General features: G+C 45.3%; 1 protein-coding gene across 1 annotated transcript in view; it reads left to right on the forward strand.

Annotated features, from left to right (window-relative positions):
• The window catches only part of LOC144768884 (ras-related protein Rab-35-like), a 178,491-nt gene that overhangs the window by 151,250 nt on the left and 9,853 nt on the right, over positions 1-17,388 (forward strand). The window contains exons 3-4 of the mRNA XM_078652896.1: positions 1,846-1,969; positions 16,498-16,622. Coding sequence (XP_078509022.1) covers positions 1,846-1,969; positions 16,498-16,622 — 249 coding nt within the window. The remainder of the gene's footprint in view (positions 1-1,845; positions 1,970-16,497; positions 16,623-17,388) is intronic.

Below are 17,388 nucleotides of genomic sequence, written 5' to 3' on the forward strand. Positions count from 1 at the left end.
TTGAAAAAGATATTAAGTGAAAGAATGGCTGTGGAAGAAAATGTCCCTAAACGTCTTCATTACTACCACAAACCAAATATGTGTAAAGGTAAATAAAGTCTCAACAAGAACGCTCCACTGTACTCCAGAGTCCCTCAGTGTTTGAGGGTGAATTATAGTCTTTTCATGGTTTTTTAATGCCCCACTCTGGGCATTAACTTAATACCATAAGCAGACAGTGCTGAACTTGCGTCTGATTCTGTTACGCTATACACCCAAAAATCTTGCTATATTGCTTTGCGAAAATCCAATACCAGAGAAGGAGCTGACTTTTGCAAACGAATTCCTCTTCCATTTACCCAACAAGAAAATACAGAAGAACGTTGTTTAGTTTAATTTCCCACACAAAAGTTGCTTCAATTCCAAACCTCTACTTGGTTAATCGTTAGGCTTTATTCTAGTCAAGAACTGAAACTTGAAGTCTTGTGTCAAAAAGCCACCCAGAAGCACCCTAAAGCTCACTAAATGTACACCATTCATCCCAGAATATCTTAAAACTGCAGACCTATCGCTGGTACTTTCTTATATGAACTATGGAAATGAACCCTAAAGCCACCACCCCAAAACATTTGTGACACCATTTAGAGCAGTGGTACCTGCTGCAATCAACTTAGCTGTGAAAAACCACCAGCATGACCACACAACTCCCTGCTCTCCTCTCTTCAAAGGCTTCCATGGGAAGCAAGATGTTTCTTCGATAGCACGGCTAACATAACAAGGGTGTCCCTAAAAGCTCATCCACTGGTGGCTCTTGGAAACTCACAAGCAAAGGAAACCTGAGATTAGCAATTCCCCATTTTAAGGGGAACAACACATGTCAGAACCTCCTCAGGAAGCACTACTAACAACTAGAATGCCTTTCTTACCCAAACAAGACTGACGCCATGATTGCCCTTTTTCGTGCGTTTTCTAAAAGTCCACCTCCTGATCAAACACCTGGGCGTTACTGTCCCTTGATTAGCTTAACTTTCCTCTGTTTTGTACTGAAACATCTGTTTGTTTGTGTTTTCTCTCTCATTCTTTCCTCGTGATCTCTGCGCTGAATTCTAATTATTTCCCTCCTCTTCAGCCTCATTTTCTGCTGTAGTCAGGCTTCCCTCATCTTTACCAGTGGATTGTGTCGGACTTTGAGACTATCTCCGCCTATTCTCTTTTTCAATATGCATATTTTTCCCATGGCTATTATTACTTCAATATTGACACCAGTGACCATAACCACCTGTAGGAGTCTTCACCAAGCAACCTTTTAAAAACATGGCGGCTCCTAATAACATGCATCAGTTTTTGACGCGTTCTGCAAGAACACAGTGTGAATGCAGTACAGATACATGCAACGAGCCTGTGCAGGCCTCGACGTAGCTCCTCGCTTGCTTTCAGCGGCAACAACGATTTAATGAGTTCTGCAATTAGTAATAATTGTTGCATTTCTTAGGCGGTTCTTGTTTGACTAATTAGATAATTTTTATTTTATCACATGCAAGACAGACACTCCCTTATCTCCTAATCAAAGGCGGGCCTCTATGTAAATAAATGGGTGATATTTTCAGCACTCTTGATTGGTTGTCGCTTTGCATTAGGAAATGCCAATAAAAATTAATTTGCCTTTTGAATTTAATGAATTGTATCTTCATCTTAATTAACTTATAAAATAAGGAAATCATGTTATTTCCTTACATTGTGTGTTTCTCTGGGTACTGTGTGGTGGTAGAGGTATTTTCTGGAGGATGCAAGAAGATTTGATACCCTCTTGACTTAAACTGTCTGTAGTGCATTTGTTCCTGACGATGACCCCATCTCTCTCTGCAGGGAGCTACATCACGACCATTGGAGTGGACTTTAAGATCCGGACGCTGGTGATCAACGGGGAGAGAGTGAAGCTGCAGATCTGGGACACAGCAGGACAGGAGCGTTTCAGGACCATCACCTCCACGTGAGTGCAAAAGTGGGGATGGAGATGTTTAGTACAATCACTGGCACACCATTCTACAATTAATATCTCTTTGGATCTTTTTCAATAATAAAATAAAGATATTAAAAAATACTCCAGGAATATTATCCAGTAAATTAAATACCATCACACTTTGCAGTATGAAGGTAATTGATTTATTCTAGTTTCGGAGCCATTGAAGTGTTGATAGCTGATTTTGTCTTTTCCTTTGACCTCTCCCTGTGTACCTCTTGCATACCCTTTGCTTAGATTGGAACTCGTCCAAGCCCCAATGGCTGATAAGCCTTTCTTTTGGTTCTTAACCCTTTCACATCTGTGTGGACTCCACTTAATCATTAGTGGAACACAATGACTCTCACCATTATTTGAATTCAGAGACCTGCACTGATAATTACTGAAAGCCGGGTACTGCGTCCTCCGCATTTACGATAATTTTGACGGTAAAAATATACATTGAAAAATAAAAAAGCAATCATCAATTTTTAATGGAATGTTTGGAGCTTTTCTAAATTCAGTTGAGGCCACTCATGGTCCATACTATATTCTCTTTAATTCACTTGCACTGCTCCCATGAATCAATCTGAGTATACAAACTAACTTTAGCTTCCGGTTTCAAATTCCTTCACATTTACAGAATGTTTTAAAAATTACATTTCTACATTTTGTTTCTTTATTTATGTACACTTTATACATTTATTTTCTAAGCACTCGTGGACCCCACTCCCGAGTAGGCTTTGCCGACCCCCAGGGGACCCTGAACCACCACTTAAGAAACTCTAGTCTAGGATATTGAAAACACAAGGCAGCAATTTTCTGCCTGGTATCTCACTCAACTGTTGACCTGCATTGTTCATCATGGAACTAATTTACACCTAAAATGTCAGGGATGGCTGTGTTCACACTTCCAAGTTCTAGTCATGGAACTGTAAGGCTTCCTCTCCCAACGGGATAATGGATATAAAGGCTGTACAGGTCCTCGTAAGGCTGAGGAGTTTCAGGAGTGCTCTGCTTGTCAATATACATATGATGAAAGGTCTTGGGGGTTGGCTGTCGAAGAGGATTAATCTACCATAATTATATGGATTGCTTTTGTGTACTCCATGCTACTGCAGTCTTGCATTTCTTTGCTCTGTAGCTAATAGATGTTACTATTACCAGTCTCTGTTGTGCTCCTTCATTTATGATGCATAAGGATGAACCAGGTACCTGCAGATCACACACATTTCAGGCAGTTACGTCTTAACTCGAGGGCCTATGTTACCTGTTACCACCCTGAACAGAGTACAACATACAGGCTATCGCTTCTGTCATCACAAAGCGGAATTGAAGGAGAGATGGTCTGTATACGTTGGAAAATGTAACCTTATGAGTGCCGCAGGTGAATCTAGTTTGGGTGGATAAGGAAGAGTGGGGCAGGCTTGGTCCTGTGCAGGATCAACCATAAAATGGGCTCATGATACAGAACTCCAAGTTGAGCCAATACTTATTGTCTTCATCAGTGTGTGGTGACACCGTTCATCATAAGGAGTGGCCCTCACTCGCTTCAAGCAGATAGTGCTGCAGCAATGTCTACCTCCAGTTCAAGCTTCTACAATGGGATCCGCAAGATGTGCGTTTTTGGCTGATAGCTGCTCCAAGGCATGGACATCGTAGTATTTAAGGAAAACAGTATGTGCAGTGAGAGGTCACAGGTGTAGGTTATTCTAGCAAACCTTCCAAGAATCACAAATGACATAGACTTTGAAGGTGCCACTATTGCTCTCACTACCCATTTTCAGCATCGACCCAACCTTTGAACGTTTCAAGTTTACCAGTGCATATCGGTCCAAATAAAGCTAATGAGTCCATTCAGTACGTGGCTGCTCCACCTAGCCTCATTTGAATGTTCCATCGTCCACAGGGGAAAATAAGAGCACATAATATATATGGCTGATATTCCCGTCACCTGAGAAGACGCATTCTCGGCTACCCACAAACCCTTCCTTGGCACACATTAAAAACATAGCGCATGACTAAAAAGTGGCCGAAGTACTATCATCCAGTACTAAAATAAAATGGAGCCTTCGTGCAATGGAGTTACAATTGTTACACTGATGTAAAAGTAATTGACCACAAACCCCGAAAGGAGGGAATAGAAATTAAAAATGCTAGATGTGAATGGATATGCAGTAAAGTTGCTTAAGAGTGCCTGAAGGGATTGGCTTTCTGTCACTCTTGGATGACTGCAAATAGTATTTTTCCATTTGCTTTACAATTCTTCTCTGGTTATTCATCAGTGTTTTAGTTGATTTTGTTTCTGTCATTCCTTGATGATTACTTATATTAAATGCACTGGTTTCTTAACACTTCTTCCTGTGTTTTGGCTTGGTGCTTCACAGTGAACTCCAAGGGCCATATAATGCATTGTGCCCCATAAGCACATGCCTGTTCTGTGTGCCCTGGGGCAAGTTGGTATTGCAGAAGGGGCTGCAGACTTTTGTGGGGCCCCTTCTGTAATACTGATGGCACTGGCGCACATGTATCTAGGCCCCATGCAAATGAGGGAATCACTTTGCCTCTGTGCCCTATTATGGAGAAGGGAAAAGAGGCAAAGGAGCCCCTTTAGCCCAGTGTGCCACTTAAGGGTAGCCCTCTAGAAGAGGCAGTTATGGTTCTATAGACGCCTCAGACATTCACCTGCACATACAATGCACCTGCCTGCAGGGGAATCAATGTTTCCTCTTTAAACTGCAGGTGACGGCTTCTAGAACTGTGAAATAACAGAGCAGCTTGAAAGCAGGTGGTTCACGTTTCACTGAATGCGTTGCCCTAGGGCAGGTAGCTGCACATTTGCGGCTGCTTTGGCTGCAGAACATCGATTGTATTTTCCTTGTTTGCACCTGGCGCACCTGCTTAAAGAGACAGTGGCCCATTACATAGCACAATACCCCCCGGCGATTTGACCTCTGTCACTCCTGGGGAATTTAAATAGTATATCAAGTTGTTGACAGCATAGCTCTCCTAGGTGACTCGCCATATTACTCACTGGCCACTTAATATGTCGTCTGTGGATTTTTCTTCTTTACTGTAGGGTGACTCCATGTAATCTATCCACTGGTTACTTAATACTTCTAACAACCTGAAGTATCTGTATTAATAACTACGTATTTTCGAACACTCTGTTTATGTGCAGTGGCAACACTGGACCATGTTTTAGGACATGTCTTCAAGCCTTATTAACCCCACCGAATAACTCCGCCATTGAATAAACTACAACTGACCTTTTAAACTGTGGACTCTGAAAGGGCTTCCAAGAACCCAATGCAAATTGGACCACTTTGCAACAGAGTCTGCTACATAAAACACCATAATTCACCCACAAAGCGATACATGGAATGGGACTGCTCGTCATCATAAAATCACAAAACACATTCAACATAGGAACCTCCGCTCTAGAGTGGCACCTCTCCTCAAAATCCCAAGATACAAGAAAAAATCCATGGGTGGCACATCCTTCTCTGTTCAAGCAGCAAAAATATGGAATTCTTCACTACCCAACATAAGATCCAACGTCAACCACCTTATCTGCAGAAAACTACTCAAGAATTGGCTCTTCCCCACTTAAGCACCATAGGCAAACAGAAATATACAGCCTATCTCTCTGTATATAAGCATTTATTTGCACTATTGATATGTTCCTATATATGTGTATTGCTTTGTATAAATATGTAGAATAATTTTCATTTTTTTTATTACAACACTTGAAAACCAGAGTTTACCAAATGCATCTTTAATCTACACATACGTTCTTCCTTTGTATCTATATACCTTCCATGTATTTGAATCTATATATTTATTACTTTCCTCCCCAAAAACAGGAAAATAGCATATTCAATGCACTACCCTATTTCTCACCCTATACCTCTATCAATATATTTAATCTACATACACTTCCTTTATGCATCTTAAAAACGTTCCATGTACTTGTGGATCTATATATTTATTACTTTATTCTAATGCAGCATATTCAATGCACAACCCTATTTCTCACCCTATAGCTCTCTCCGTATATCTTCTCCCTCAACTCTGACTCATCTCAAACCTCTTTCTACTACTCTTTCCAATGCATTACCCTATTTCTCACCCTCTACCTCTATCAATATATCCTCTACATCCACTCTCTTTTATGTCAAACCCCATACCACTACTGTGATCCCCAAAAATAGACCTTTCTAGACTCTCCCCTACTCTACCTTTCCTTGCACCATCTGACACCTCTTTTACTATACGGATCCCCCAAAACAAGCCTTTCTAAACTCTTCCCTCTGATTCTTCCCTTCCACATCCATTTTTACTCATCCCAAGCTTCCTACTACTGCTATGACCTAAAAACAAAGTCTAAATCCTTCTCTCTTCTATCCCTCCACTATCCCTTTTCAATCAAAATAACAGACTAACATTTCCACTTCTCAAATTTCATATTTCACTATGCTAATTCACCACTAATCCTTTATGGGTTCCAGAGTAGCGTGCTACTCTCCAAAAAAGGCACTCCAACACCTCATAAGGGGTAGCAAGCACTATATAAATGCAAACCTTTTTCCCTCTTCTATCCCATCGATATCCTTCTCAATCCAAATAACTGACTAATATCCACCATTCAAATTACTTTCATATTTCACTATACTAATTCAACACTAATCCTTTATGGGTTCCGGGGTAGCTTGCTACTCACCGAAAAAGCGCTTCGATGCCTTGTCAGGGGTAGTAAGCGCTATGTAAATGCAATTTCAATACAAAACAATATACATGCTTTGGTGCAATATAATTTAAATTTGCTGTGCCACTGCGTGTGCCAACGCAAGAGGCTTTCATCGACTCTGCTGCCGATGCTCAGAACTCAACCATCAATGCCGCTCATGTGGTACAAGAAACCACTTTGCAAAAGGATGCTGGTCTAGGCAGTCGGAAGCCATGAGGACTTCATGCGACAGCAATGCAGATGCAGCATGGTCTGTGAAGATTTACAAAATAAGACGGATGTAAACCTCAAGAGGGTGGAATGACACAGGTGAAACCCCCTCCATCACAACAAAAATGCAGATATTTTTGGCCCCAGTACTACTTCCATAAGTGAGGATGCCCCTAAAAACCCTTGAAAATACTGTGCCTTCTGTTGATGTCTTCTGTGGTCACTCTACTCATTAATATCGCTGTGGCCCACCTTTGACATATCACTACTAATATCTACACATTTGCATGTCAGCCCTGCTTCTCTAGTTTTTAAAGAACATTTTAGAAAACTTACCTAATTTGGTGATGGGCCCAGAGATCAGTCCCACTCACAGTATTGGGCATTCCTGACAATCGCATTATCTAAATCATTTATGATGGAAGGCTGAGATCACTGGAAAAAATGTGCTTAATACCTTTCCTGAAATGCACATTTTTTGCAAATGTACAAAATAAATTGTAGAAATACTCTAACTTTTAAAAGCGGTGTACATGTATCAAAAACTGCTGAGGGATCTATATGTCCTATATAGAATATATGGACTGCTGGTGCCACATTTCTATCAACTTTTTTATATCCTCTCTGATAGCAGTAAGAGGACTGTTTAATGCATGGACTGGAAACCAGCATGGGCCTCTGACAAAGATGAATTAGTTCTGTGAATCTAAAAAAAGCAGCAAATAGGGCGTTCTCTTAATGCATTTGGCAAGAATTGTCATTTGCAGTAGATCTACAGTTTCCTGGAATGGAGAAGTCCAGCCCTTCCTTTTGAGGAATTTTATGCGAGATGTTTTGAGCTCCTAATTAAAATTTCTGTTCCAGAGGGCAGCTGACTGTGGTCCTAGTCCAGGTGCCACAGAGATTGAAAGTGATGTTCTGAAAGTTTCCAGGAGGCCATAGCTCCACAATGGGGCGTGACTTGTTGCTGGATGTCCCAAAATGAGCATATTCATCCATAGATTGTTGAGGAGGTGATCATGGAGTAGGTAGACTAGGCTGACCGACTGAAGGACTCCATGATGGGTAGAAGTGGTCCAACAAGGAGACCAATTCATGAGCTTTTTCTAAAAAATGGCAAGGAATCACAGCGCTGCTTCTTGTTGACTTTGTGCTCTGGTGGCCGTTGGATACATGAATTCCAAGATTATTTTGAACAGTTCCTTCAATGGACTAATGGCCGCCCTGAAGCAGAGGAGCTTGTTTTTACTTTCCTGCTGAAATCCCTTTACACCTTTGGCTGTTGGAGGCAGCATGGTTTGTCTGCAGAGTTAGCTCTGTTCCCCCAGTGCTGTTCCATTAAATAGTTTGGAATCTTTAAGTGTAACAGGTCCTTGATGAATCGTTTAGCCGCAATAGTCCTTTAGGTGGGGCGTCCTGCCTTCAGCGACATAAGTGATTGTAATGGCTCCTACCCACAACATTTTGATTTAGTTTGGGATTTGATTACGATTGGGATCCGGAGAATAAAAGGATGGAGGTTGATGTAGGAAGTGAGGGATAAAAGTGGGTGTAATCAAAAGGTGGGGTTGGGGGCGAATGGTTGCTGGGGGGAGGTCTTTGAGGAGGGGATGAGGGAAAGTGGCTGAGGTCCTAAATCAAGAAAGCATATTAGGAGGAGGGCGTTGTAAGGAAGAAGTAGGGGTGTGGGTACAGAAAGACTAGGAGGTGATGATGTGGATGGTGAGGTGAGCGTGCAGTGGCTGTCCTGTAGTGTGAGGGTGGAGGAGAGCAGTGGATAGCAGTATAAAGAATGGAGTGAGCTGGGCATGAACTGCGACTGGAACTGGAGTCGTCAGGGGGAGACTAGGAGGGATGAGATGAGTACGCGTAACCGGAGAATAGAGGAAAAATGTAGCAGCAGAATGTGGAAGAGGGGTGACGAGAAAGGAAAGTGTGGGGAATGGGAGTGAAGAGCATAACGTAGCATACAAGAAGTAATATGCAGAATGTGGTGGGAGAGGTGTATAAATAGAGCTGTCTTGAAAGATGTTGGTGAAGCGTGAGCGCAGGCACATGACTGACATTTTGCTGTGTAAGGCCCGCACAGATGTCATGAAGAGCAATACTAGAACAAATTATAAACATACACTCAGACGGTCCTTTGGTTTGATCAGCAAAATGTATGCCCACCTCTTTCCCGCCCCATATGTTTCTTGTATAGTGTTGCTTTGAGTCTCCCACTCCAAGTTGAGAGAAGCGGATATAATTTTCCAGGAAGACAAAAGCTTTATACAAGAAACAACCACCCAGGAAACCTCCTAGCTGCAGAGCAGCTGGTGGTGCAGGATAGGGTAAGTCAGTTTCCTGTAGATGGAGTCACATGAATTTTTCCTGGCCACTGCTCCTCAGTGGAGCCTTCTGCAGGTCTACTTACAAGTGGTGCTTATCAACGGTAACCTGTTCTCAGCAGATCCATCCATGTTATGACTTCTGCAGGGCCTGTAGTAAATATGTATGCCAGCTCTTCAGGCCAGAGTTTTAAGTTCGTTTTGTCAGACAGTGGTTCCATGGTTCGTTAGCAGAAGGTGTATATGAGTACATCGGGACATAAGCCGCACCCAGTGGAAACAAAGGGCAGTGCCAGACAGTCATTCAGGCAGGAACAGGCCCAAGTATACTGGGGCTAAAACCATCTGTACACAGTATGGCACACTACATTAGGTGGTCGACTGCTTAGAAAGAGAAAGGTCTTGTGGGTGTACCAACAAGGGTAGCTTTAGTTTTATAAGCAGTTGCATGTAGGATGGCAGGAAGGCTGTTCACAATTTTGTCCTCCTTTGCCATAAAAATGAGGATGTTAAAAAGTATATTTTGTGTAAATGTATTGTATTTAAAAGCAGGTGTACGAACTAGGATGAAACAATACAAATCTCTGGTGTAAAAAAAAAAGTTATATACATTATTCTTAGAGTTTCTAGGAAGTGAAACCTTACTTTGAATAGGGCATGTTGGTGCTATTTAAGAGAGCCAATTGTGTTGAAACATAGTCTTAATCACTGTTGTAAGTTAATCTTCTGTATGCCACTGTGTGATAACATGTATTTTCTAATGAATTTTCTATTTATGACTGTTAAATGGCCAGCACTGAAATACATTATTTACTACTACTACATCAACTGTAAACCCTGACATGCTTTTGGTCGTGTTATTGTAAAAAAAATTATTTTTCCTCAGGGGTTTGGCTGATTCTCTTTTAGTGGCCTTAGGGCTCTGTAATTGCAGTGTTCAAGTGTGCGCGCACTTCACACACTCGTTAGGAAGTGGTGCTTACCTGATGTTTTTGAACCTGCCTCAAGCCTGCTATTGCAGGCCTATGGGTACGCACTTGCACCCATGATGTTTTTAAATGAATGTCAATCCTTGCCATTGCAGGCCTGTGTGTGCGCGCGCATTGCACTTATACTCAGGTTGGCCTTTCTAAACCACTGGACCATCCTGAGGGTAAATTTTACTACCACTAGAGCACCCCTGGGGTAAGTCTTAAGGCAGGAAGCCAGTGGTAGGTGAAAGGCAGGGCAGGCGCAATGTGTTTTCCCTGCCCTGGTAGTGAAGAATACCCATGTGTATTTTCACTGCCTAGGTTTGCTCTTCCCATTGGTTAACATGGGAGCTGATTGAAATTACTTCAAACTGCAATAGTGGCTTACAAAGGAGCAGCCTCGTGATGTTTCCTATCACTGGATTCACAATAACAAACCCTCTCCTGTGATAAAGAGAGGGCTGTCATTAATAGCTTAGAAATGGCACTTCTAGAAAGTTGGCATTTCTCTGCTCTAAAACTTTGTGTGCCTTTTAGTTGGATTCCAGTCCACAATGGAGGCTGGGGCAGAACTTCTATTCATTTCCAAGAGACCGCTAAAAACTTTGGGCATGCAACTGGAACAACAGACCTCTTCCATTTGAGGGCCTGACTGGATAGAATGGAGGAAGTGTATTTGACATTTGGCCTCTAAGAGCAATATAATGGCCCCATTAAAGATAGTGGACCATATGCATGAACACATTTTCACATAGACACAGAATGGGCAAAACCCTTTGATGCATCTGGCCCTAAGATCTGCATTCTAGGGCCCCATGGCAGACAGGACTGAAATTTAGGGGAGACATCTGTGTTTCACAGTCAAGCCCTCTGAGCCACACCCAACTTCAAAGGCACACTACAGTATAACTACTGCTCCCATACTTTAGAAGGGTAGATGTGGATACTCGGGACCGGAGATCCTGAAACTGCATGGTGCACACTGCCAGAGGAATATGTTGTGTACAAGGAGGATTACTGCCATAGAAAGGTAGCGTGCACAATTCCTGAATAGTGCCTCACCTGGGCTGACTAGCTGCGGCTGTGTGGCACCCTGACGTGTTCTCACCAAGGGCTTGTTTTCTTGCCAATGATCTCTCATGGTAGTCTCCGGGACATCAAAGACCTCCTGCGAGGGACCCACACCATCTACCAGGTACACCTGGAGAGCAGTGCCTTCATAAGGGCCCACAGGTCTGCTGAATCCCAACTGGTGGCGCAGTGTGTGGGTGGAACTAAATGTTGTGCCTGCAGATCGGATTGCCTTGTGCGGAGCCCCAAATGTACTGCCCGCATATAAGGTGTGTGGCCCTGCATCATGGGGCCTCCAAACGCAGAAAGCGTCTTCATGGTGGTGAGTGTACAAACCAGTTGCAAACCCCACATGGCCAGCTTCGTCGATTGTGCAGGAATTTGGAACTCTCTGTTGTGTGTGAAATGAAATGTCTGGTGCAACTTGATCAACGTGCACCAGGTGGTGTGCCTCATTTCCAAGAAGGTACAGAATTTGCAACTCTTTATTGTGTGTGATTGCAATTCTCTGAGCGACTCGACAAACACACCCCAGATGTTGTGCCTCCTTTCAGGGGATGTGCGGAGGAACGGATTAGTGTTTCGTGGTGCCCAGATTGCCTGGGTGCCACTTGGATAGACGTGTGTTTGACGGGGTGCCTCCTTCTTCTGAGGGGCTCCCCTGCTTCAACCCACATTCATCTATTCCTTTTGTGCCATCATTGTGGCAGACCAACTGCCCACTCCTCAGCCAGCCCCAACGACGTGTGCTGGGGTGGTTTGAGTAATTGAATGGGCTAAGCAACGCTTCCAAAAGTGATCGGGAACGGTCAGGAGACAGCGTGACCCTTGTGCTTCGCAGAACTGGGTGGTGCCAGAAGGCATTGTGTGGAACCCTTTAAGTGGACGACTATCGCCTTCAGCCCGCTTCTGTTCCGCATACAGTGGGCGCACTTCCAGAGTAGTGGCCCAACCTCCATTTGTCGACTGCCGCCTAATTAACCCTGTTACCTACCCCCAACTCCATCCCTGGGCCCCTGACTAGGTGTGACTCTGGCAACAATTGGCCTAGAATCGGGGGGGGGGGGAGGGAGAGGGTGAATGTTTTCTTTATCTCCAGCCCATGGGTGTAGGGTAAACTGGGTGAGCTGAATGATGGAGGAGGGCTTGGGCCACAGGGTTTGCATATGCATTATCAACTGACCTGCTGGATATCAGTTGCTTCCCATTGCTGTGCTGTGCACGAGTGCGCTCCATAATTACCTGCCCGATATCTGTGACACTGCGCATCAGTGCTGAGTAAGTGTGTGGGAGTGACTGCCTGTTATCAATAACAGTGCACAGCAGTGTTGCTTTACTTGTTGGTTCCTTGTAAAAAGAATACTACATTTGACATTGGTTTTTACCCATGCAGCCTTGGCCCACAGTGCTGTTTAAAAGTGTTATAATTATCTGTAGGCACACATTTCTGATATTGTGATCTGGGGTGCGCCCTATAACTCTGTGGTATTGAATTATAAGAATTGCCTGGTTCTGACAACATTTTGAAGTGCACAAGAGTGCTAGGTGGGAAGACCTCTTGGGTTCTGCTCTCCCATCACGCAGCTCTGCCTAGCTCTGCCAGCTAGTTCCTTGTGTCTCTGCTCATCCGACCACAGTTAGAGTCCCCAAGACTCGCTTGGCTAAGCCGGCCTCCCCAGGCTTCCCATCTGCCTTGTTTCTGTCTCCGGCTATCCACTTCTCTTCTGATCCGCCCTCTATTTTGGTATTTTATCTGCATTTGTATGTTTTTGTTCGTTCTGCAACTGTTTATTCTGTTTCCTTCTGCATTTGGTTATTTTACTTTTGTATCTGTTCTTCATCTTCTTTATCTTCTGCTTTTTTCTCAGTTGCCTTTTACTTTTTTGACGTGTTTTCCCCTTCTCTCTTCCCATGTTTTTTCCTGCTCTTCCCTTCCAGCCATTGCTGCCCCTGCAGCTCCTCCAGCTCCTGCCTCCCAGCTGTCCCGCCCTCCCCCTACTAAATGTCAGCAGCTGTGTAACCACGCCAAAGGCAAGCCCGTTTGCACACGTCCGCAACCCAATCACAACCACCCTCTGCAACCTTGGTCATCCGACCCGCCAGCGCTATGACTCAGCAACCCTCAACACACTCAACCCCAGACGAAACAACAACTGCCAGCTGGCGACGCCGAACACCACCCAAGGCCAGTTCTCCTGCCAACACTGCTGCTGCACCTTCACCCTCCTCCGGACCCCCTCTACCACCGCCAGCACACCCAAACCCCTGAGCTGCCTTCTCCTCAACATACGCTTCCTTCTTAGACACGCAGTAGAAATCTGGGACCTCCTCAACACCCTGTCGCCCGAGGTCACCCCTCCTCACAGAGACCTGGACCAACGCCAAGTCCGCACCCGACATCGCAACTACCATTTCCGATGGATTCAAGATCCAAAGGAAGGACAGCCTTAACCACCCTGGAGTCGGATTCGCCATCATACACAAAATCTCCTTCCAACTCGCCACATCCTGCACAAATGACTCCTAGTCCCCTATGGAAAACCTCAATTTTCAGATCCAGATCAACCCCAGAATGACTCTGCCCGGCACCCTCGCCTACAGATCTCACGCCACATTCACCACTACCATCACAGGCCTCATCGCGCCCCACACCCTCGTATCCACGGACTGCATATTCCTCGGAGACCTGAATTTCCATCTCAACAACCCCAGCGACCCCCCCACCACTCCTTCGCCCTTCTGGACAACCTCACCAACATCAGACTGAGACAGCTCGTCTCCACCCCCACCCACAAGGCAGGACACACCCTCGACCCCGTCTTCGCTGGAGGATACAACATCCGCTTCAGCCACACCATGCAACCCCTTTGGACAGACCACCACTGTCAAGTTCTCCTTCTCGAATCCCACAGCACACAAACCCACACCTCACCCCTGTGCAGGACCTGGAACAAGATCACTGAGGCACCTCCTCTCCGCCCTCAACCGCGCCCCTCCGACCACCCCAGCCAATGCTAACTCTGCGGCCAACGCACTCCACAGATGGATCACCGACTGCGCAGACACTCTTCCCCCCCCCTCCAAAACTCTGACTGACAACGCACCACGAAAGCCATCTGATTCACCACCGACCTCCAAGAAACCAAGCGCACTTGCCGACTACTCGAGAAAGCCTAGAGGAACAGCAAAACCCCCGAAGCACGCTCCGCCTACAAGATCACCATGACTGAACACCACCAACTCATCAGAACCACGAAGAAAACTTTCATCCAGAAGAGAATCCTCACCAACTCCAGCAACTCTAAGGGACTCTTCAGCATTGTACAACAATTCACCAAACCCCCCAGTGAGTGCTCCGACGTCCTTTTCTCCCGGGACCTCTGCAACAAGCTCAGCTCCTACTTCCATCTCAAGATCAGGACTCTCTACAACAACTTCGATGAGCAGAACCTAAGCACAGACTCCACTCCTTCAACCAGCAACACAACCCAGCCTACCATCACCGCCTGGACCACTGTCACCACAGAAGACACAGCCAAGACCATGAAAAGCATACACTCGGGAGGGGGGGGCCCATTGACCCCTGCCCCCCACACATCTTCCACAGAGCAGCCTCCACCATAGCACCCAAATTACGACGTACAATCAACTGCTCCCTAGAAACAGGCACATTCCCCGACGGCTGGAAACACGCAGAATTAAAGTCCCTCCTCAACAAGCCCACCACAGACCCAACGGACCTCAAGAACTACAGACCCATCTCTCTCCTCCCCTTCACTGCCATAGTCACAAAGAAGGTCTTCGACAACGAGCTCACCAACTTCATGGAAGCCAAGTCGGTCCTCGACTCCTCCCAAATCCGGATTCCGAAGCAACCACAGCACTGAGACCACCCTCCTAGCCACCATGGAGGACATCTGCACCCTCCTCAACCAGGGCCACAGAGCTGCCCTCATCCTTCTAGACCTCTCAGCAGCCTTCAACACCGTCTCCCACCGCACATTAACCGCCAGACTCGACAAGGCCGTTATTTGAGGAACCGCCTTTGACTGGATCTGCTGTTTCCTCACCGGCAAAATCAAAAGAATCAGACTCCCGCCCTTCCTCTCCGAACCCACAGAGTTCAGCTGCAGAGTACCCCAAGGATCCTCACTCAGCCCCACGCTCTTTAACATCTGCATGACCCCCCTCGCTACCATCGTCAGAAACATGGACTCAGCATAGTACCTTATGCTGAGGACACCAGGCTCATCCTCGCCCTCACCAACAAACCCGACATCACCAGACACAGCTTCCAGGAAGGAATGAAAGATGTTGCCTCCTGGATGAGCAACAGCTGCCTAAAGCTCAACTCAAAGAAAATGGAAATCCTCGTCCTCGGACCCACCCTCTCTGCATGGGACAACATCTGGTGGCCCACCTTCATCGGCAAACCCCCAACAGACCACGCTTCCAATCACGGCATCATACTTGATTCCTCCCTCACCATGAACCAACAGATCAACGCCGTATCTTCCGTGTGCTTCAATACCCTCTGCATCCTCTGCAAGACCTTAAAATGGAGCCCCCTTGAATCCAGAAAGATCATCACCCTCGCATTCATAACCAGCAGAGTCCTGATGGGTGAGTAGTGCCCTTCACAAATCCCTGATTGATTGATTGATAGGGGTAAAGTAGGAGCGTGCATATTACTGATGTCATTTTAACACAGTTGGTCCTAGTGCTGCTAGTTGTATTTCCAAATGTGATTTATACCCAGAAATGCATGATGTTTATGTTTTGTTAATTAATGTGTGTTGAATACAAACTTTATTTACGTACACTATGTGTGAAGTCTCTTTTGTGACGCTCAGTGTATTCATTGTGTGAGTTCTGTGCCAATGCTTTACACATTGCCTCGGTCAAAAACCTTACTGCTCAGTGCTAAGCTAGCCACGGGTGAGCTCAGGTTATACAGTGCATGTAATCACCTGACCTTGATGGGAGGTGTCGGTTCTGCCAGCCTACGGCCTCGCTTAGCCAACCAGAAGGTGCCAGTTCCAACACTGACTCACTGCTTTCATTAATTTTTTTGTATTCTCTTCATTTCCTATTTTACTGTAGGTCTCTTCATGTTACTTCTCCTCACATACTCAATGCTACCTTCTCTACCTTCTTCAAGTTTTCTTTTTATTGTCCCATGCACAGGTATTACCGCAACACACATGGGGTCATCATTGTTTACGACGTTACAAACCCAGCCTCCTTCGTCAATGTCCAGCGATGGCTGCATGAGATCACCCAAAACTGTGACTCGGTTTGCAAGATCCTTGGTAAGTTGGTGTATTAACCTGCCATGTAGCCTCCTATTTGTGTACGCACCAAACTATGATTTTTTTTTTCTCCTGGGAATACCAAATATCCTGAGGCTTTCTCTCCATTTGTGTGCGTCTTTCAAAGCCCCTACCCTGAGTGGACACCTATGCATCTACCTACCTCCACATTCATCAGCTATGTAGTCGTCTTGCTTTATGCTTTTGTCATGCATCTTCTCTGAGCATTCATCTGCCTTGTGGTCTACTCAAGCCTCTCTACCACACAGTCTGTGTCCACTGGCCATTGTCAACCCAACTCTGGCCTCCCTTCCTTGTGTTTATCTACCCTGCAGATTCCTTTTTCTAGGCACACCTACCATGGGGACTCTTTCCAGCATGGACATGTCTTGGCACCTCTCGCCACTGGATGAACCTAATGTACTATCCAACCCATAGGTGCACTTACTCTTCTCCCTCTCACCTTACCTGAAGCCTTCTCCCAATGGGTGTCTTTGACCTGCATTCTCCTACACTACTGTTTCCTTCCAAAGCGCGCAAATCCTTCACTGTCTTTAGTGGCTTACTGTTGAGAGCCCCTTCCCAGAGCCTTCACCAAAGTAGAGTAGTTAGACCGGTCTGTCCTTGACCCCACACTTTTGGACCTGTGTGCACCTGTTACAAAATACATTTATATAAAAAGAAGCAGGCTGGACCTTCTTCTCCGCCATGCAGCTAACGCAGACACAACACTAGGCGGCTCCAATAATACTCTGCTTTCTCTTGC

This window comes from Lissotriton helveticus, chromosome 7 (assembly GCF_964261635.1).
Source record: "Lissotriton helveticus chromosome 7, aLisHel1.1, whole genome shotgun sequence".
Classification (NCBI taxonomy): domain Eukaryota; kingdom Metazoa; phylum Chordata; class Amphibia; order Caudata; family Salamandridae; genus Lissotriton; species Lissotriton helveticus.